This window comes from Xiphophorus hellerii, chromosome 6 (assembly GCF_003331165.1).
Source record: "Xiphophorus hellerii strain 12219 chromosome 6, Xiphophorus_hellerii-4.1, whole genome shotgun sequence".
Taxonomy (NCBI): domain Eukaryota; kingdom Metazoa; phylum Chordata; class Actinopteri; order Cyprinodontiformes; family Poeciliidae; genus Xiphophorus; species Xiphophorus hellerii.
The window spans coordinates 29760507-29780988 of record NC_045677.1 but is presented as its reverse complement, the minus strand read 5'-3'; the positions used below and the strand labels follow the sequence as shown (position 1 = coordinate 29780988).

Sequence of the window (20482 nt, the reverse complement as noted above, 5' to 3'; positions counted from 1 at the left end):
ACTGCAAAAAGCTTTAATTATTCACAGGTTTAACCCACAGATTATTTTGTTCCCTTTGCTCTTTGGAGTTGCAGATTTCTTTATGTAAGTGTATAAAGTATATATTTTATAATTATCTGTGACCTGACCTGTAGAACCGCTGGAACCGACCTGAAAGCAGAGAAAGACGAGTCGAGGTCCACTTCTGGTTTTCTTGTTAACTTTTTATTATGCTTAAAAAAGAAAATTAAAAGACAAAGGAGGTGGTGATCAAAGAAAAAGAAAAATATATATATCCATATTCAAATCTCTTTATACGTCTCTATTCATATATGATTACCAAAGCAAAGAAAAGAATCCCGTAGTGCTGAAGTTCAATATAGACTTTCATTATAACAAAATAGGCAGTTTACCGAAGGTTAAATATCTGTCAAAATCTCTGTTTCACCTGCGAGCGCCTGCAGGGGGCGCTGCAGCTCCAGGCGCAGCCACAACAACACGTGGTAAGACACTGACGCTGCTGACGGACGTCGCCATAGCAACTGCCGGGGTCACGCTTCGGCCACAGAGGGCGCCGCTGAGCACGACCGGCCCTGGCGTCGCCATGGTAACGAGAAGAAACCCAGAGGAAGAGAAAAAACTATTTAAGATTTAATTTAATGCAGTTTGGAGGATTTCACGTCAGAATGAGGTAAACTGGTTTTAAAAAGAAATATATTGATTTTACTGTAAACTTTGTAAATATTAATATGTTTATATTATTTTATAATCTGTAGCAGCTTTGATTAAATTCTGATCATTTTTTATTTTTAAACATTTTTTAATAATTCGTGATGTGCAACTAAGCTTGTAAAAATAATGTTTCTTTATATTTATGATTTTTTAATCCTAAGGCAAAAATGTTTCCTTCCTTCCTGAGTTTTTGGTTTTAATTAAATAATTTTATTTCTAACTGAAAATAAACATGAAAATTAAAAAAACTTTAGTAAATATTTTCTTTTAAAATTTTAAACATTTAAATTCAGAATCCTGGAGAATTTCACAGTAAAATGAAAACCAGATTTATTATAAATGTGAATTTTTAAATTTCATCCAATTCATGATTTCTTGTTTTATATTAAAAGTTTTATGATTTTTGTTCCTTTAGTTTTAATTCATTTAAATCTTTGGACATAAATTGTGCAAATTTATGTTCTTTTATTTTCTTGGTTATATGAAATATTTCCAAAACTAGTTTTGGCACAATTTTAACAAGACTAAAAGAAAAATATAATTATTAATAATATTTTGTCATTAAAAATAGGATAATTTTTTATTCTAAAAACAAAATCATTAAAATTTTATTTCTAACTTTTTATTTAATTTTTTTATTAAAACTTTTAATTTCTCACTTTCTACAGCTGAATTTTATAGTATTATAAAATGTTCTGTTATTAAAATAAAAAGGTTTTCCTACAATTTCACTCTTATGATAAAATTTGTAAAAATAAACTGATGATTTTATGCTTTGTTTGATTTTTGGCACAAAAGTTCCTTTAAAACGTTTTTGAGTGTATTTAGTGTTAAATTTACCAAAAGAAGTTGTTAGTTTAAATCAATGTGAATTTGACTCAGTCTAATAAACCGTTAATCATTTCTGTTTATTTTGAATTATGAGTTTAAAATCAGCTCGTTTTTCGGGGAGAATTTGTTTGGCGCCCTCTGGTGGCAGAGCGCTGACCCTGCAGCTCCCTGACAGACGTCCTGCAGCAGAGGAGCGAAAATGTTAAAAACTAAACATGAATCAATAAAAAAAAGAGAGAAAAGCTGTGACAGAAGCTGTGATGTCAGACGCTGAGGTGAAGGGGCTGATGGGAAATCAACGGGTTTAAACCGACATGCTGTTAAAGCTCAAACGTGCAAAGTTTTGCTTTTTGTGTCTCTGATTCCTCCGACCCGACAAACGGAGCCGGCTGGAAAAAAACCACAAAAAAAACAAGAAAAAGGAAGAAAATCTGCTTCGTACGTTTCCGAACTCTTCTCCTCCGAAGTTCTCCGTCCTTAAACATTAAGGAGCTGTACCGTGCTGAGTGTGATGTCACTTCCTGTGTGCTTCCAAATCAGGCGGAACAACATGAAGCCGTCTGCTGATCGCTGAGGGATGGATGGATGGATGGATGGATGATGGATGGATGGATGGATGATGGATGGATGATGGATGATGGATGATGGATGGATGGATGGATGATGGATGGATGATGGATGATGGAGGGTGGGGCTGCCGCCTGCAGGACTCTTCTCCCAGAATAACGTAAGTGATGAAGAGGAGCGGCGGCGCCTCATAGCTTCTCCTTGGACAGAACCCAGATGAACGGACCCGACTGATCCTCGATAATCTGCTTCACCTGATCGTAGATCTCCTCCAACGTGTCGCCCTGGACAACGGCTGCAGGAGGACAGAGGAGGCGGGTCAGTGGTCAAAAACACAGCAGAACCAATCAGAACCACAGCAGGATCAAACAAAATCAATTGGAACCAAACAGAACCTTAAAGGGCCAGTATCATCACTTCCATTCTTATTGGAGAAATCCTTCAATCTCCATGGCAACCATCTGCCCAAAATGCCTGGGGGGATCTAGCCCCGCCTCCGAGGCGCAGCTCCTCCTCCACTCAGCTCCTTCAGACTAGCCAGCAGCAATTAGCAAACAGCTGAGCTCATTATAGGAGCTGCTGCTCAGAGCAACGCTGGTAAAAACGTTAAAGGGTTAAAAGAGGAGCCATGTTGGGACGACTTCCTGGAGGCGGAGCTTCAGGAAGACCAGGAGTTTTTAAAGAGACAAGACCCAATTTCAAGGTGTTAAAATTACAAAATCAAATTTCTTTTGAGTCATTTTTGATTTACTTTTATAGCAGCTGAAGGAAACAGTAACTTGATCATGTTATGAAATGACTCCATGTGCCTGGAAAACACGACACTGCCCCTTTAAATAGAATCCTCCAATTAAAACCTGGGAATTGTTTCAGAAAGTAAAAGTTCTGGTTTCATCTGGTTTTATAATGTTCTGAAGAACTTTACCGCAGGTACGGGTCAGAGCCAATAAACAGGTTAAGCAGACCTGGTTCTGACCCAGGTGATTCTGACCCAGGTGGTTCTGACCCGGTTCTGACCTGTGAAGTGCTCGGTGAACTCCTGCTCCAGCTTGGCGGCGCGGTCGAATGTTTTCCTTCCCTGTTCGTCCGTCAGACGTTTGTTCATCTCCCTGCAGGAAGAGCAGAACCGGGTCAGCGCTGTACAGATCTCCGGATCGGATCGGTGAAACTGGGTCAGACCGGACCGGACCGGGCCACTCACATGATGTTCTCCACGGATTTGGGTTTGATGAAGATGGCGATGGGGTGCAGCAGCGCCAGCTGCAGCCTCTTGATGGCGTTGCCGGACACGTCCAGGATGCAGTGCTTCCCCTGAACAGAACCAGAACTCAGGCTCCGCCCCGGGCCGCAGCTCGGCCCGAAGCGGGGCGGTTCCGTACCTTCTCGGCCACCTGGCGGACGGACTGCACGCTGGTTCCGTACAGGTGGTTGTTGTACTGGCCCGCCTCGATGAAGCGGTGCTCCTGAATGTCCTTCTCCATCTGCTCCCGCGACGCCACAAAGTGGTAGTCCCGCCCGTCCACCTCGTAGTCCCGTTTGGGCCGGGTCGTATCTGCAGCGGGACACAGGGACAGCCGTTACCCGGGTCCGAACCGGTCGGGTCAGAGGAGCGGCGCCGGCTGGACGTACGTGGGACGCAGGAACCGAATTTATCCGGGAATTCGGAGATCAGGTCGTCGTTGATCCGGTCCTTCATCGGGCCGAGGATGATGACGGGTCGGGTGTAGTTCACTGCCAGAGAAGAAGAAAAGCCGTTTCTGAGGAGGTTCTGGGTTTAATCAAAAGATTTTGAATTTTAAAATTTTATTCTTTAAATTAAAAGATAAAACATTAAAATAAATGTTCAGATTTTCATCTAATTCTGTTTTATTTCTACCAGCTGTTTTTACTGCCTTGTCCAGCAGGTGGCAGCATCACCATCTGTACGACTCTAATCTACATTTATTTTATTTTCACCTTAATCTGATTTATGACTCAAATTCAATTAAAAACATTTTAAACTTGACAGATAATTAATCCTGAAACTTAAAATAGAAAAATTTCCAATAATATTTGTAATCCTCATTTTTTTTAATTTGATGAAAATATTTTTACTTTTTTATTTACAATGTAAACCAATGAATTATTTATGTTAAATTACAGAGTCATTAAACCTGTAATTAAAAAATACTATCATCATAAATCTATACTTAAATTTCATGAATTTATTTAAACATCACTGAAATATATTTTCATTTTTCTGTTATGTAGTTTATCAAGTTCTACATTTTATATATTAGTAAAAAATGTAGTTTTAATATTTAGTATCCAGTAATGATGATAATTTTAAACTGAGTCGATGAATCCAGAACATTTCAAGTTTTTTTTCTGGATTCTTTAATAATCTGAATCAGAAATATTTTATTATTATTCCAAAGAATCTGGAGGTTCTGATGGATGAGGAGGAACCCAGGAGAACCGCTGAGGTTCTGATCGGTTCTGAGTTAAATCTGTGATTCTTTCAGGTTCAATCTGAATCACCAGTCAGGCGGACTGGGCCGGTTCTGGAGAACTCACCTTCCTGCTGCACGACGGGTTCATACGACAGAACGTACTCATCCTGCCCACCTGAGGACAAACAGAGACGTTACACGGAGGAGGAGGAAGAGGAGGAGGAGGAGAAAGAAGAGGAGGAGGAAGAGTGGTGCTGAGGGACGAAGGGCAGCAGGAGAAACAGGAGAACGGACAGACAGACGGACCGGCTCCTCGATTTCAGGAAGAAACATTTAAATCAACGACCAGAAACAAAAAAACGTTTATTTAAAACTTTACAAAGTCAGCAGAGCTCAGGTTAAAATGAGGAACCGGACCTGGAACCGGATCTGGAACCGGATCTGGAACCGGACCTGGAACCGGACCTGGAACTGGACCCGATTCCATCAGGTTAAATTCTGGATTAGATTCAGGTTCTGTCTGTGACCTGCAGCTCAAGATACGATCCAGAATCATCACATTGGTATCACCGGGTCGGTTCTGGTTCTGGTCAGCTTCTGGAGCTGCCTCACCAAACAGAACCAGAACCAGTTCAGACTGGGACTGGTTGGGTTCATAAACCAGTTTAATTTAATCACCAGTGATAAATATGAATGTGATGAAATATGAAAACTTTTCAAATGAAATAAAAGATAAATAATCCAGATGTTTTTCATAAACATGATAATCAATAATCTCAATCTGAGGTGGAAATTAAATATTTAAAGCTCCACAGATAGAAAACTGAAACCATAAATCATAAACTTCCTGCAGATCATCAGTTTCCATTTAAAGGTCCAAAAACAAAGAAATCCAGAACCAGAACAGAACCAGCCTGAAGAAACTTTAATTAAACAGACGCACTGTGATGTCATGCTTTATCTGTCCAATCAGCAGTCAGAATTCGTTAAGCTAATTAGTGGGTTAGCCGGTATAAACCAATCAGCAGTTAGCATTCATTAAGCTAATGGGTTAGCCGGTATAAACCAATCAGCAGTTAGCATTCGTTAAGCTAATGGGTTAGCCATCAGGCTTCAGATCGTTAGTGAACCAGAACGGCGGGAAAACTTACGGTAGCTACTTTCACTATCGCTGGCGTTAGACGTCACATGTTCTGAAATCACAGGAAACAGCCAATCAGACGCCAGCGTTCCCACAATGCTTTGCTCCAAGCCGGCATCGACGGCGCAGAGTTTTATGAGTTCACAGAAATATAATGATGCACAGATGGTAACAGAGTCATTTAAACACACAACCAACCAATCAGGGGCCTCCAAACTGAACCTTTCACAATAAAAGCCTTGATTAAACATCTGAGGTCAGCTGGACACGTCCAGCAGCTCAGAGACCCGATGACCCGGTCCATGAAGCTGGGTCAGAACCGGGTCAGACTGTAGGTTCTGGTTCCAGATCATACCACTGGGGGAACCAGGATGGTCCGGTTCTGTAACGTCCAGCTGGACAGAACCAGGTCTGAACTCTGATCCAGCTCTCTGATTGGTCCATCACTAAGAGGTCCAACATGATCTGGCTCTGGTTCTGGTTCCACTCTGTTATCCTTCTGGGTTGGAAAGGTTCGGTCCAACCGACAGCTGGAGCTTCCTGAAGCAGCAGAACCGATCTGAACCCAGATGTAACTTCCGGGTCAGATTCTGATGGAACCAGGAAGTTTCTGCTCCATCTGGGAACCGTCAGAACATTTCCGTGGTTCTGGCTGGTTCTGTTTCAGACCGCTGTGCAGCTGGAAGGATTTCTGCTCTGACTTTACTGCAGTTATGATGCGTAACCATGGCAACAAGATGCTGTTTATACACCTGGAGCAGCAGATTAGAGTCTCAAAAGTTCAAATAATCAAATGAACTTTGACCCCAAAGGCCAGAGGAGTGAAAAGCTTGATGAAGCAGCGAGAAGGAGGAAGTTCAGAGCATCACTAAGAGTTTTACATTCATTCAGTGGAACATAGCTGAAGGATCTTATCCCCAACTCCAGCATCTCTCTGACCAAACAGTCAGAGGAGCAAAAGCAAAGGAGGTGGATTAGCAGAGCTGCTAACAGCTGGTGGAGTCATCCAGTGTGTTGCTGTGGAACATCGTCTCTGCTGGCTGGATACTGAACTGTTAGCATGTTAGCATGAGGCTGCCATGCATTCTTCAGTCAGAGGCCTCTTCAGATTCACTGTGAGACTGACTGCTACAGGAGCTCCTTCCAGCCCACAGCATCACCGTCCACAACGACTGAGGATTCTTAAACTGTCTGAGATACACAAACATTTAATGTCCCTTTGGGAAAAATAAAGTTTAAATTTGAATTATTGAATTTTGAGAAGGTCCAGGATGTTGGACCGACTGTGGAGCAACGAGACGAAACGAAACGAAACGAAGATGAGAAACAAACAAACGGATCCATGGAGGTCTGAGGAGGAAGAGGAGGAGGAGGAGGAAGGTCTCAGCCTGCGTCTCCACCAGGATAAAAAATATAAAAACATTTTACTTTTCAGAATCAATTCTGAGCTGCAACTGAAAAAAACCCTGAAAATTTACTAAAAAGCTACTATAAAATATTAAATATTTATAATTATATATAATTAATAAAGGAATTATGAATCCAATTTTTCTAGTTTTTTTAGCTGCAACCCGTCAGAAGCCGGTCGGCCCTCAGCAGCACGTCCCTCCAGTAGGACGTCCCCCGAGAGGGACGGCAGCACGTCCCTCCAGTAGGATGTCCCTCCAGAGGGACGGCAGAATGTCCCTCCAGCAGGACGTCCCCCCAGAGGGACGGCAGAATGTCCCTCCAGCAGGACGTCCCCCCAGAGGGACGGCAGGACGTCCCCTCAGAGGGACGGCAGAATGTCCCTCCAGCAGGACGTCCCCCCAGAGGGACGGCAGGACGTCCCCTCAGAGGGACGGCAGAATGTCCCTCCAGCAGGACGTCCCCCCAGAGGGACGGCAGAATGTCCCTCCAGAGGGACAGAAGAACGTCCCACCAGAGGGACGGCAGGGCGTCCCCGCAGAGGGACAGTGGGAACGGCATGGACAGGCGTCCTCCTGGTGGAGACGCTCGGCCCGCCGCCTGTTTCTACTCACTGTGGCTCTTGTTGGTCGGATCGTCGTTGTTGTCCTGCGGTCGGCAGAAACAGAAACAACCAGAGAAACACAGAGTTACTGAGATCCGGCGGCAGACGAGAGAGCAGAGGAAGCGCAGCAGGTCGGCAGGGCGGCCATGTTGGCTCCCCGCAGGAAGAGGAAGGAGGGACTTCCTGTCTGGGGTTCTGGATCGGTTTTAGCCGTTAACCCAATCTGAGAGGTTGTTGGGAGCTCAGGGCTGTTGCCATGACGACCGCTGCGCGTGCCACCGCCAGCTGATCTCTCCTCCTGCCGCGGAGCAACGGGCCGGCGGGAACTTACGGTCGGCGTCGCTGGTCTCCTGCTCGCTCGGCTCTTTGCTCTTGTAGAAAGGAAACTTTCGGGTAAAGAGGTTCTTTTTACGCTTGTCATTGACGGACTGCTGAGGAAGAGGAAGGTGAAGGGCGTGAAAACAAAACGGGAGAGGAAGAGGGCTGGATGATGGCGCGCTGATTCTCTGGTGCTAACAGCACAGACGGCTCAGAGGTCAAAGGTCAGGCCCTGGACCACATCCGGGTCCCGGAGCCAGAGGTTCTGGTCCCGGCCCGGTCTGATAACTGTGGTTCTGTTAGAGCTTCTGAGGCTGGGATTTCCTCAGAGTCAGTGAAGGCAGCACAGCGGTGAGGAAGAGGAGGGAGGGGGCATGCCGAGGACGAGCAGGAAGTTAGAGGCAGCAGGCAGGAAGCTGTGGACCCGTCCTGGCCAGGCCCGGTTCTGGTTCCACAGCTTGGTTTGGACAAACGACTCCCCTCCTCCGCCTGTTGCTGTCAGTCAGCTGCTGGGCCATCAGTGTCCCGACCCGTTAATTCACATCCAATCTGGATTTTAATCCATTAAATTAATTTATGCAGATTAAACTCAGCTGGATGTTAATCTGAAACATGATCTGGTCGACCAGAAGGACTCGCTCTAACCAATCACAGCTCAGCTAAAATGACGCTGAGCAACATAATCAATCATAGAATAAAACAAGTTAAATATATTTTAATTAAAACAAGATAATGAAAACATCATTTTCTAGAAATATTTAGTTATAAATTAAATCATGTTTTGGCCACCAGAGGACAGCACTGTAATTTAATTATTCTTAATTAATTTAGGATAATTTAATAAAAAGCTGCTTATTTCTACATGTAACTAAATGATAATAATTTATTATTTTGTCTACAGTTTAGTTTTTTATTCTCCTTTTAGTCTCCAGACGTTCGAGCTGCTGGAGAGACCGATGGGATCAGAGAGAGGAAGAGGAGGGAGGGACGAAGCAGGCAGTCAGACATCAATGTCAAGCGTTTCTTTGTGAGGGGGTCGGAGGTCATGCAGGCTCTGTGGGCAACGCGTGTTAAAGTAGCACATGTTCTAAAGGGAGAGCTGCTGCTGAGTCTCAGGTGGGCATGCTGCTAAAGGCTAAGAGGCTGCTAACGGGTCAGATGCTGCTAATGGCTAACAGGCCAGAGGCTGCTAACGGTCCAGGCACTGCTAACGGCTAATGGTCCAGGCGTTGCTAACGGTCAATGCACCAGAGGCAGTTAATGAACAAGAAAATACTAACGGACAGGAAGTTGCTAATCTCTTGTCCGTTGGTACGGATCAGAGGCCAGGTCAAAGGTTAACAAGCCTGAGACGACTAACGACTAACAGACTAACTGTTAACGCTGCAGAAGCTGTTAACGGACTAGAGAATGCAAAAGGTTATTTGGCCTGAGGTTGCTAATTGTTAATGAACAAGAAGCTGGTAACGGTTAAGAGGCTAGCAGTGGCTAACAGTCTGTTAACAGGCTAGCAGTGGCTAGCATTCGGTTAATGGGCTAGCGGTGGCTAACAGTCTGTTAACGGGCTAGCGGTGGCAAACAGTCAGTTAACGGGCTAGCGATGGCTAGCATTCGGTTAATGGGCTAGCGGTGGCTAACAGTCTGTTAACGGGCTAGCGGTGGCTAGCATTCGGTTAACGGGCTAGCGGTGGCTAACAGTTGGTTAACGGGTTAGCGGTGGCTAGCATTCGGTTAACGGGCTAGCGGTGGCTAGCATTCGGTTAACGGGCTAGCGGTGGCTAACAGTCTGTTAACGAGCTAGCGGTGGCTAACAGTTGGTTAACGGGTTAGCGGTGGCTAGCATTCGGTTAACGGGCTAGTGGTGGCTAACAGTCTGTTAACGGGCTAGCGATGGCTAACAGTCGGTTAACGGGCTAGCGATGGCTAACAGTCGGTTAACGGGCTAGCAGTGGCTAACGGCCAGAGGCTGCAGACATTAGTCATTAGTAGGTGGAGAGATCAGGTGGCAGCAGCTCAAACACTTTAAATCCACATTGCTGGAGGCAGAGGGTCAAAGGTCATGCAGCAGATAAAATGTTTCAAACATTTGATCAGCTCTACTCTAAAAGCAGAGACCATGGTACTTTAAGCATCTTCTGGTTTCTTTCAGCACTCACCCCTCGGTCTCTTGACTTGGCGTTGAACTTCACCGTCTTTAACCTCGCTCGCTCCTTCTTCTCCACTCTGCAGAAACCACAGAAGAAGAAACAGTTGAGCAAAAAGCGTCGAGCTGCTGTCGTCAACCGGAGGATCAAACCAAGCGTAGGATCGTTCTGGTCCCATCAGCAGGTCCCACTGGGTCTCCGCTGGGACTCACCTCCTCTTGCTGGGGATCACTCCCACCTCCTCCTGCTCCCCCTGAGGCGTCAGGTGCCGGGCCTGCCACCACTCGTCGTCCGAGGCGTTCACCACATGCAGGATGTCTCCGAACTTGAAGTTGAGGCCCTGGCTGGGCAGACCCGAGTCCCGCGTCTTGTCGTACTCAAACAGAGCTCTGAGATGCGAGACAAACGCAGTGAATGAAACGGGTTGGTCTCTGCTGACCTCCAGGTGAACCACCTCACCTGACGTAGAGAGACCTCTTCTGACTCGTCCGCAGCGACCCGGAGCCCGAGCTGATGCTGCTGTTCATCATCTGCTCCCGCAGGTCGTGGATCTTGGCCTCGAAGCGGCTGTACTCTGAGCACAGAACACGGCGGTCAGTGATGCCCAGGTGAGTCCTGAGGCCGTCCTTCCTCAGGTAGCCTCACCTTCTGGCCTGTAGTGGGCGACGATGGTCACAGTCTGGCCGGCGTTCTTCAGGGCGGCGGCGGCCTGCTCGTGCGTGGCGTTCCGGAGGTCCACGCCGTTCACCTGGAGGTGGAACATCACCTGTTTGTTGGAACCAATCAGAGTGCGGGACGGTTTAATGGGCGGAGCTCCTACCGACACCAGGCGGTCTCCTTTCCTCAGCTCCCCGCTCAGGTCGGCCGGACCGCCAGCCAGGATGAAGGAGATGAAGATGCCCTCTCCGTCCTCGCCGCCCACGATGTTGAAGCCCAGACCTGTCGCCCCGCGGTGCAGAACCACCTTCCTCGGCTCCCTGCGGTCATACAGCCATCGTCATCCTCAGGTCAGGTGACCTCTGGTTAGCAAAGCAGCCAATCCAGGAGCTCCAGCCGTTTGTATTTATTACCTTCTGTAGTTGTGCTAAAATGATTCCCACTGTGTGTGTTGATGTATAATGAGAAATATTGAGCTGTTAAAATCTGCAGTAATATCTGACTCTTTTAGAGGGAGAGTCAGGTGTTTGTTACAGGCTGTGAACCTTGACCCCGATGGTTACCAGGGTTCACTGTAAACAGCTAAAGCCTGCAGTTTGTTATAACTCCTTGGCTGATCGTTTATTTTTCATGTATCTCTTTCTGTTACTGTTCAGGTTCTAATAAAACTGGAAAAGTGAAAGTTAGGGGGAAATGAAACCTGAAGCGTTTTGTTCCCAGAATCAGCCGGGGTTAAATAACTGAACCATCATCATCCATGATGGTTCAATATAGAAACCCTCAGCAGTTACTGAACTACAGTTCATGTTAGCCTCACTGGTTCTGATCCGGAAAACCCAAAGAGAGTCTGGCTGCTGGAAGCAACAAGCATCAGGAAACCTAAACGATGTCCTCACCGTGTGACGTCATCTTCTCCCAGAATGCCCTTCGGCGTCGGCGAGTATCGCCCAGACGACGCCGGCGGGGGGACGGCCTGGCCCAGGAAGCTGGGGGGGCTGATATGGTTCTCCATGTGCTGCGTGTAGGCTGGAACAGAACCGGAGAGAGGAGCAGGTGAATACAGGACCCCACCTGGCCCCTCCCCCACCTGTTGGCGCCGGTTACCACCTGATGGAGACCGGAGCAGTCGGGGCGAGCCAATCAGCTCGCTTTGCTTCAAATAAACTCAGAAATAACCGGAAGGTTTTTCATATTCCCAAAGATTTTTCAGATTTCCACGATCATCAGGAATTAAGAAAAACTCCAAACAAAAAGAAAATCCCGGGCGTGCCGTGGTGGCGTAGCGGTTAGCGCGACCCATATTTGGAGGCCTTGAGTCCTCGGCGCGGCCGTCGCGGGTTCGACTCCCGGACCTGATGACATTTGCCGCATGTCTTCCCCCCTCTCCTTCCCCGTTTCCTGTCAGCCTGCTGTCATATAAGGGGCACTAGAGCCCACAAAAGACCCCCTGGAGGGGTAAAAAAACCAAAAAGAAAATCCCAATAAATCCAACATCTCTCCACTTCTCATTCAAAAACTCACTGACACAAACTCAATTTAAGAACTTAAAGTGAGTTTAAGTTTGGCAGTTAGTTTCCATATAACTGTCAACGCTTAGCCCCGCCCACAAATTTTAGAAACAAATGCACCAAAAGGGGAGGAGTCAAGATAGCCTGATGGGCGTGGCCAAATGAGTGGAGGGGTGATCGAGGTCAGGACGAGAGAAACATCGATACCAACTCAGCAACTTTGTCTCTACATGTAGCAACTTTTCAGACGCTCCAGAGATTTTCTTTTATAGCAACAGATCTAGTGAAATTCTGTTTTGTTTTTGAAACTAATGACAAATCTGGCAACTTTTTTCTGTTATTGGAACATTTATGGCGACATGTGAAAGCACCAATGGCTCTGTAGAAACTGTTGCTGATTCCAGAGATTCCCAACAAACGGAGGGAATGTTTGGTGATCTACTGGAGATCCGGCAGCAGGAAGGGAATCATTTAAGGAACTTTCGGGGAACCAGAGGAAGGTTCTGGCGGCTGCAGCAGCAGCTGGACTCACAGTTGGTGAGGTCTGGCGGGGCGAAGCTGTCGTTCATGAAGACACTGTTGGGTTTTGCCACTTTCAAGTAGACAACATCAGGAGTGTTTTTCAAGGCAGTGACGGCGTGTTCGTGGGTCACCTCCTCCAGACAGACGCTGTTCACCTGGAAACACAGAGAGGAACGTCAGAGGGCGGCCATGATGGACACCAGAGCGCCCAGCGGCCATATTGGCTCTGCGGTTCAGTGACTCACAGCCAGCAGCTTGTCTCCGATCTGCAGCCTGCCGTCCTTCTGCGCGGCGCCGCCTTCGATGATCTTGGTGACGTAGATGCTGTTGTCTCCGGGGATGTGCTGGTTCCCGACGCCGCCCGCGATGCTGAAGCCCAGACCTTTGGGTCCTTTCACCAGCTTGATCTCCATCATCTTCTCTGACAGCGGTTTCCTCCGCCGGATGTAGAGGCGCACCAGAGACCCCGCCTCCTTCAGCGCCTCCACGGCCCGGCTGTGGGTCACGTCCCGGACGTCCACCTCGTTCACCCGCAGGATGACGTCGTTCACCCTGAGACGCAACGCAAACACAACAGGTATCAACCTGAGCTCATCATCATCATCATCATCATCAGGGCCGGCCTTCCCTGATGCTGAAGCAGAACCAAACAGTTTATGAACATCAATTATTGTCGTGTCATAAAATCCTGACCCACTTTATTCCCACCTTTAAAATATTTGATTAAATTTCTTCCTTATTTTGTTAAAACAAATTAATTAAAGTCCTGGGAGAAACGTTATACCTTCATCAGAATTCAATAAACCTTTTTTCAGTTTGATTTGGATCATGTGTTTATCTGGAGTCAATATTTCATAAATACACATCAGTAATGAGTTATGAACTTTACTGCAGAGGAAAATAAAACATCCAAACTGATTCAGTGGAAGTAAAATATAAGATGGAGGCTTAAAGCTCAAGCTTCTGAAGCTAACGGTTCATGCTAACGGGTCACGCTAACGGTTCACGCTACCTTTGCTTTACTAAGATTAACAGTTTTACTCATGTGAGATTTTATGCTAACAATAACACCAGAGTGTCATTTATCAAGCTGACATGCTAACCGTTATCCATGATATTTTCCATGAGTGCAGCATATTAACTGTCTAATCTAAAATTAGTAAAATTATCTTAGTACAACAACTTCACATATAAAAGATTAAACTCTCCAGCACAACAATGTGTGATTAACATATTTAAGAATGACATATTTTAATAAATTTAATGTATTTATAGAAACATTAATTTAAGACTGATGTCTGGACACCTGAATGAGTTTTTCTGCTCATTAAGAAACAAAGTCATTACGTTCTCCGTTTCCTTCATGTGTCTGGTGTCTTACCCACAATGCTCTTTGGTTAATGCTGGGATCTTAACCTCAGATAAACACTAGCCTACAACCTGGAGCTGCCATTGTTCTACAGTAGCTGCAGTTAGCCTAGCCGCCAACATGGCGCAGCGATGCTGTTCCCTGATAATCTGTTTTCTGAAACTTTTAATCAGGATACATGTTAAAAATCTGAAGATCTGGTTGGACGGATCTGAGCGTTGCCATGGTTACAGCATCACGGTTAAACCGCAAAGAGAGGATCCTCATGAAGAGCGCTGCTACCTGAGCCGTCCATCCTGAGCGGCTGCCCCTCCAGGGATGACTTTGGTGATGAAGATGCTGGGGTCTTCACCGATGTGGGGGTTGTCCGTCCCTCCGGCGATGCTGAAGCCCAGCCCAGAGTTTCCCTGCATCAAAACCACAAAACATGCTCAGCTTCCATGTTTTTATGATGATAATTGAAGTATTTCTTAGACTCTCCAGTCTCATTAAATAACAAAAACATCTCAATAAAACACAGTAAGTGCTGAGTCACAACTAAAGCGTTTCTGTCTGGTTTGAGACGGATTTACAGAAACCTGCTGCTGCTTCCATGTTGGAGGTTTTACTAAACTTTTTAGGACTTTTCTGAGACGGCTCCAGATTAAACGAGTTTTAAACCCAAATTTCCGGCTGATGTGAGACTCTGAAGCGCTGCAGCTTGTTTGACTCGGATGCAGAGTTCCTGATGAATCTCAGGTTTAAACTCTGAAGCAAACGGCCGCCGGTTCTTACCCTCTCCAGCGTGATTTCCTCGTACTCATATTCAGCCTCCGTCCCGTTCACCTGCAGACACAAACAGCAGGAAGGTGATGAGAAACAGAGCAGATTCACACGTTCACATTGGCCTGGAGCTCAAAATGCCCAAACATTTCTGACATTATTTCACTCTGCAAAACTGTTTTTGTTTTTTACACAATCTGACTCTAAAAGTCTACAAGTCTGAATATCTATAACTGTAGTTTACAGCAGTATGTGATCAACTGAGTCACTGACTGTGGATATTAGCATTAGCATGCTAAATCTAGCACTAGCATACACTGTAAACTGAAGCCAGACTAAACTGTGGAATATGTTAAAATCAGAAAAACTATTTTCTATTATCAAAATAAGTAATAAACAGAGTTAGCCTGCTAACACTGGTGCTAGCCTGCTAACACTGGTGCTGGCCTGCTAACACTGGTGCTGGCCTGCTAACACTGGTGCTGGCCTGCTAACACTGGTGCTGGCCTGCTAACACTGGTGCTGGCCTGCTAACACTGGTGCTGGCCTGCTAACATTGGTGCTGGCCTGCTAACACTGGTGCTGGCCTGCTAACACTGGTGCTGGCCTGCTAACATTGGTGCTGGCCTGCTAACACTGGTGCTGGCCTGCTAACACTGGTGCTGGCCTGCTAACACTGGTATACCAACACAGAACGTAAGTTTCTCTGGTGCGATCTGCGTTCACTCATTTTTCTGGTGATGAATTTTAGTTGGACACAAACTGAGTCTAAGGACAGAACGAGTAAATTATTCAAATCTGCGTCTCAATTTTAGATTCAAACAATCAGAAAAATTTTCAGCATTGAAATTATTTGGCTCACTGCTGCATTTGGAAGTCTGCAGTAAATCTGAAAATCAGTTGGTAATATTAGCATCAGTGAGCTAACATTAGCATTAGCAGGCCAATATTAAGTAAGGCTGCGTTCCGGTTGGTTTGAGCTGATGGAGACTCACGTATGGCGGTGTGTCCAGGCTGTCAGTGTTGACCACCACGGGCGGAGGATTGGCCTGAGGAGAGAACAAACATCAGCACCACCACCAGCATCCACCAGAAACCCTGAGCTCCACCCTGCTAACGCCAGGCAGACGCACGCTGCGCCTCTTCACACTGCAGAAGCAGCACTTCTGAAGCATGAAGGCTGGAATTAAAGGAACGGGACGCTGCGAGGCGGACCAGAGGCTCCTGCTTCCTGCCTCTCCTGATTGGCCGAAACCAGACGAGTTTCTGCAGCGACTGCCGACTTTAATCTGCTCCGTCCATCAGCTGGACGACAGAAACTGAGCTAAACACAACAAAACGGGGAGCCAAGCAAACCAAGGGATCACTGGATGGATGGATGGATGGATGGATGGAGCACAGAGAGAGAAAGAAAAGTGAGGGAAATAAAAAATGAAACCTGTGACGCTGCGGGGATGGCGGAGGTCTCGGCTGGGATTGGAGCGATGGGGATCACAGGGATTATAGGAGAGCAGGGCGGGGCGGCCTCGGCCTGCTGAACAATAGCATGGTGAGGGTCAAAGGTCAGACAAACACAGATGAACAGCAGGAGGATGGAGGATGCAGTAGAACTGGACTGAAAACAGCTGGAAGTGTCAGAGGAATCGACCAATCAGAGGAGGAGTTCCTGAAAACTCCCGTCTGCTGCTCTGAGGATCACCGCCTTATAGGGCGCGCGCGTGTGTGTGTGTCTGTCTGCGTGTGTGTGTCTGTCTGTCTGTGTGTGTACGTGTGTGTGTGTGTACGTGTGTGTACGTGTGGGTGTGTGTACGTGTGTGTGTGTGTACGTGTGGGGTAAATCCTTCGTCCTGCAGGAACTTCCCCAGCAGGGGGTGGATGTCCTTTTACTCACCACAGAAAACCAAATCTAGACGCTCACAAGGTTAAAGGTCAACGGAACGCCAGAAACCGCAACAACTGGACCAGAACCAGCGACTGGAATATGAACCAGAAACAGAATCTGAGCCGGTTTAGTTCTAGAACCTGATCAGTCGGGTCAGAACCAGTGAAACATGAGAGCAGACCGAACGGCTTCATGAATATGAGCTGAACATTAATATAAATATGAAACTATGGAATATGCTTTAGTCACCTAATTCTACTTTTTCTGTTTTAATCTTATTTATTAAACTAAAGATCATTAAATGATGTGAATCAGAAGCCAAAGGTCCAAATTTACTGTTATTCAGGTTCAACACGTAGATTCAGAACATAAATTATTTTAGAGATTAAAATCATTTCTTCAAAAACTCAGATTATGTGCAAAACCAGAAATCTCATGTTTTCACATTTTATAAAATATCTATTTTATAAAACTGTCTTAACTCAACAGCAAACTATTGCTACATAAAATCCTTGTAAACAGTTTCATTAATGATTCTTTAAGTTTTATTTCCGTCTGTTTAACTGTTTCTGTTTTCAGCTTTAAAAATGAACGAAGGAAAACCTTCCATAAACTCTCACCGCTTATCTGATTCATTTAAATGAATCATTTAAATCATTTCATTTAAATAAATCAAGCTCCGCCCCCCAACCAGGTAAGAACATCTACGGGAAGCTGCAGCGGCCAAAACTCTACAGAAAAGATGCAGAGACAAAAATCACTAAATTATAGGAAATTCTGCATTTTGGTTTTTTAACTTACACAATAATTTAAGCTAAAATAAATGGATAAACTACCAAGAAAAAGAAGCAATATTGTTTTAAAAATGACAAAAATAAAGATTCATGACTTGGGGGACTGTTTATGTTCTATATTTTTCTGTTGTTGCCATGGGAACCTACAGGAGGAGAAGGTCCTCCTTCCTTCCAGCTCTAAACGGACAGACACTGAATTAGAAAACTGAATCCTAATTTTCCCTTCAGGACGTTAAACTTCCTGCTGGTCGCTGATCTTCCAAACGTCAGGATGCAGCGAGCCGCACGCTGCCTCCATCATCGTTACGCAACAGTAAAACCTGACGCAGCAGCTGATGGAAAACCAGCCGCCGCTAAATTTAGGCGGGAACATCGACGGCATCGATCCGCAGCCCTACTTCTGGAACGCCACGGAGCGACAGCGCTCCCACCGCGGCGCCACGGCCAGGAGAGTGAGCGCTCCTGAAACAGAGAGGATCTCTGTGCTGCAGGGGGAAAGTTTGAGTAAAAATACTAAAAAAAAAAAACAGAAAAATTGGAAAATCCACTGAATGAATCAGTTTGAGCAGAAAAACCATCAATGTGAGAATAACTAAAGTTGGGAAAGCAATCGGTGACTGTAGAGAGGAAAACATCCCACTGCTCTGAACAGCCCGACCGGACCGCAGCGCTAATCCAACAGAACCGGGTCAGTCCGGTCCAGACCTACTGGGACTGAGGCCCGGTCGTTCAGGTGGGCCCGGTAGGTCCGGCTGCGGTACCTTGCTGAAGGCGAAAGGCGTCCAGCGGACCTCCCTGCGGCTGTCGGCCATCTTGGCCGTGCTCTTGGCCGGGTTCTTCTTCACGCTGTCGCGCAGGTTCAGGAAGCGGCTGCGGGCGCGGCAGGAAGCCGGGACGGTGCAGGAGGTGAAGGTGGACAGCGACGCCTGGACCGGCAGGCGGTTCTGGAGCTGCAGGCGGTTCTGGTTCTGCCTGTGCAGCTCGATGGCGTGCTGGCGCTGCAGCGGGTGCAGGTGGGCGAGGGACTCCTGGAGAGCCGGGTCCAGCAGGCGCCGCTCCGTCCTGCAGGGCAGCGGCTGCCGCGCGTGATGCGCCGTCATCCTCCGCAGCCGGTTCCTTCAGAACAGGGTCGGCGTGTCTGATCCGGGCCGTCCAGAACCCGTCCTGCTCTCCCTCTGAGCCGACCTTCCTCGTCTCTCTGCAGCCGGTTAATCAGCAGCGGGTGGGGGAGGGGAGCATGAATAATCGATGCGACCCCCCGGGTTCAACAGCAGGATGACGCAGACAGGAAGCTGCAGCTGCTCAGAGCAGAGCCCGGTACTGGTTCTGATCCACACATGTCGGGTTCCAGGATCAGAACCTTTCAGAAAAAAAAAACCAAGAACTAAAAAAACCAAAATAAAAACAAACTGCTGTCTGGTACCATCAGAACCTTCTGGACTGAAGGAAATCCGTCCTGGCATGAAAACCGGGTCATTGGGTCGAGCTGAACCCGGTTCCTGAACGCCTCATCCACAGTAGTTCTGAAGGTCCACATAAACCGGGTCAAACAGAACCTTTGCTGTTCCTGAAAGTCTGGTCTGGTGAGGCTGCAGCGCCGCCTGCTGGTCGGCCCGCCTCACTGAGCCCAGAACCAGAACCCAGCTCTTGTTCTGGTTCCAGCTGGTGGAACGGGTTCGGCTGTGGGTGCTACCACAGTGGCCGGTTCTGGAAGCTCCAGATTCTGATGCATCTGGAGAGAAACTGACCGGTTCTGACCCAGAAGAACTGGCTCCAGAACTGAAAAACACTCCAGAACCTCCTGTCCGATGGTGAACCGGGTCTCTGATCAGAACCAGTGTCAGAACAGTGGCCTAATGTTCAGAACCCAGCCGCCTGGTGTCAGACCCGGTTATGAATTCTGCTCAGGTGGTTCTATGGGTCGGTACCGTCCTGCAGATCCAGTAAGAACCAGAACCAGAAACCAGACACGACCCGGTTATGAGACACAGCGTCCGACCCAAACTCCAAACCCAGAACAGAACCGTGAGTACTGACTTCTCAGAATCGGACATGCAGAAGACGGGTCAGAGGTCAGAACCGGCTGATAGTTCTGAGAAGCATCTACCCGTTTAGAACCGTCCTGTGAAAAAAAAGCAGCAGCAGAACCTCTGCTCTGATCCGGTTCTGACCCAGACACAGCCAGGCGAACAGAACCAGAACAGGAGCCGGCTCACGCAGGGCTCTGGTTCTGGATGCAGCAGCGACCTGGTTCTGACCCAGCCGGGTGTGTTCTGATGTTGACGTGTTTGAGGAGTCCAGCGCATCCGGGACACCACGGGTTGCTAGGCAACGGCAGAAAGACATGTGCAAGAGGCCGGATCCTAACAGAACAGATCAGTTCTGGACCGACCCGGACCCGGCTCCGATGATCCGAGAGCAGCCGGAAGATCCGGAACGTTCTGCAGCGGACAGAACCGGACCGGATCCCGACTCAGACCCGGACCGGAGCGGGTTCCTGTTCTTGACCGGAGCGTGACGCAGCAGTGGGGGGGAACCTACCAGCAGGCGGCGGTGCAGCCTCTTCGTCCTCCTCAGGGTCCCCATGATGCGGCGGCCCACCTTCTTGGCGTACCACACCGAGTTCAGCATGCTGCCGCGCGGCGTGGCGCGGCGCGGCGAGGCGCCTCCTGCTGCTGCGGGCTGCGGGGCGGCAGCGCTGCTGCTGCTGCTGGCTGGAGAGCAGACGATGGGAGGGGGCCTTCGCTCCACCCGGCGCCCCCCTCCTTCCTCCTCGCCGACACAAACAGGGAGGCTGAGGAGGCGAGCGGACGCTGCAGCGGTGGCTTCAGGA

At 47.4% G+C, this 20482-nt stretch overlaps 1 protein-coding gene across 19 annotated transcripts in view; it reads right to left on the bottom strand.

Annotated features, from left to right (window-relative positions):
- Positions 1-2178: 2178 nt before the first annotated feature.
- The window catches only part of LOC116720928 (discs large homolog 1-like protein), a 117686-nt gene continuing 99382 nt past the window's right edge, over positions 2179-20482 (bottom strand). For 6 of the 19 annotated variants that reach the window (XM_032564398.1, XM_032564407.1, XM_032564402.1 and 3 more), the window contains 20 exons: positions 16412-16507; positions 15969-16022; positions 14986-15036; positions 14494-14618; positions 13088-13394; positions 12853-12997; positions 11709-11838; positions 10976-11132; positions 10801-10903; positions 10615-10729; positions 10368-10544; positions 10168-10234; positions 8025-8124; positions 5693-5734; positions 4666-4716; positions 3739-3840; positions 3489-3661; positions 3311-3420; positions 3127-3218; positions 2179-2404 (listed from right to left, as the gene is read on the bottom strand). In XM_032564398.1, coding sequence (XP_032420289.1) covers positions 2298-2404; positions 3127-3218; positions 3311-3420; positions 3489-3661; positions 3739-3840; positions 4666-4716; positions 5693-5734; positions 8025-8124; positions 10168-10234; positions 10368-10544; positions 10615-10729; positions 10801-10903; positions 10976-11132; positions 11709-11838; positions 12853-12997; positions 13088-13394; positions 14494-14618; positions 14986-15036; positions 15969-16022; positions 16412-16507 — 2304 coding nt within the window. In that variant the 3' untranslated portion in view covers positions 2179-2297. Of the gene's footprint in view, positions 2405-3126; positions 3219-3310; positions 3421-3488; positions 3662-3738; positions 3841-4665; positions 4717-5692; positions 5735-7703; positions 7738-8024; positions 8125-10167; positions 10235-10367; positions 10545-10614; positions 10730-10800; positions 10904-10975; positions 11133-11708; positions 11839-12852; positions 12998-13087; positions 13395-14493; positions 14619-14985; positions 15037-15968; positions 16023-16411; positions 16508-20190; positions 20421-20482 lie in introns of those variants that run through there. The other 13 variants (XM_032564405.1, XM_032564411.1, XM_032564412.1 and 10 more) reach the window with 9 other exon arrangements.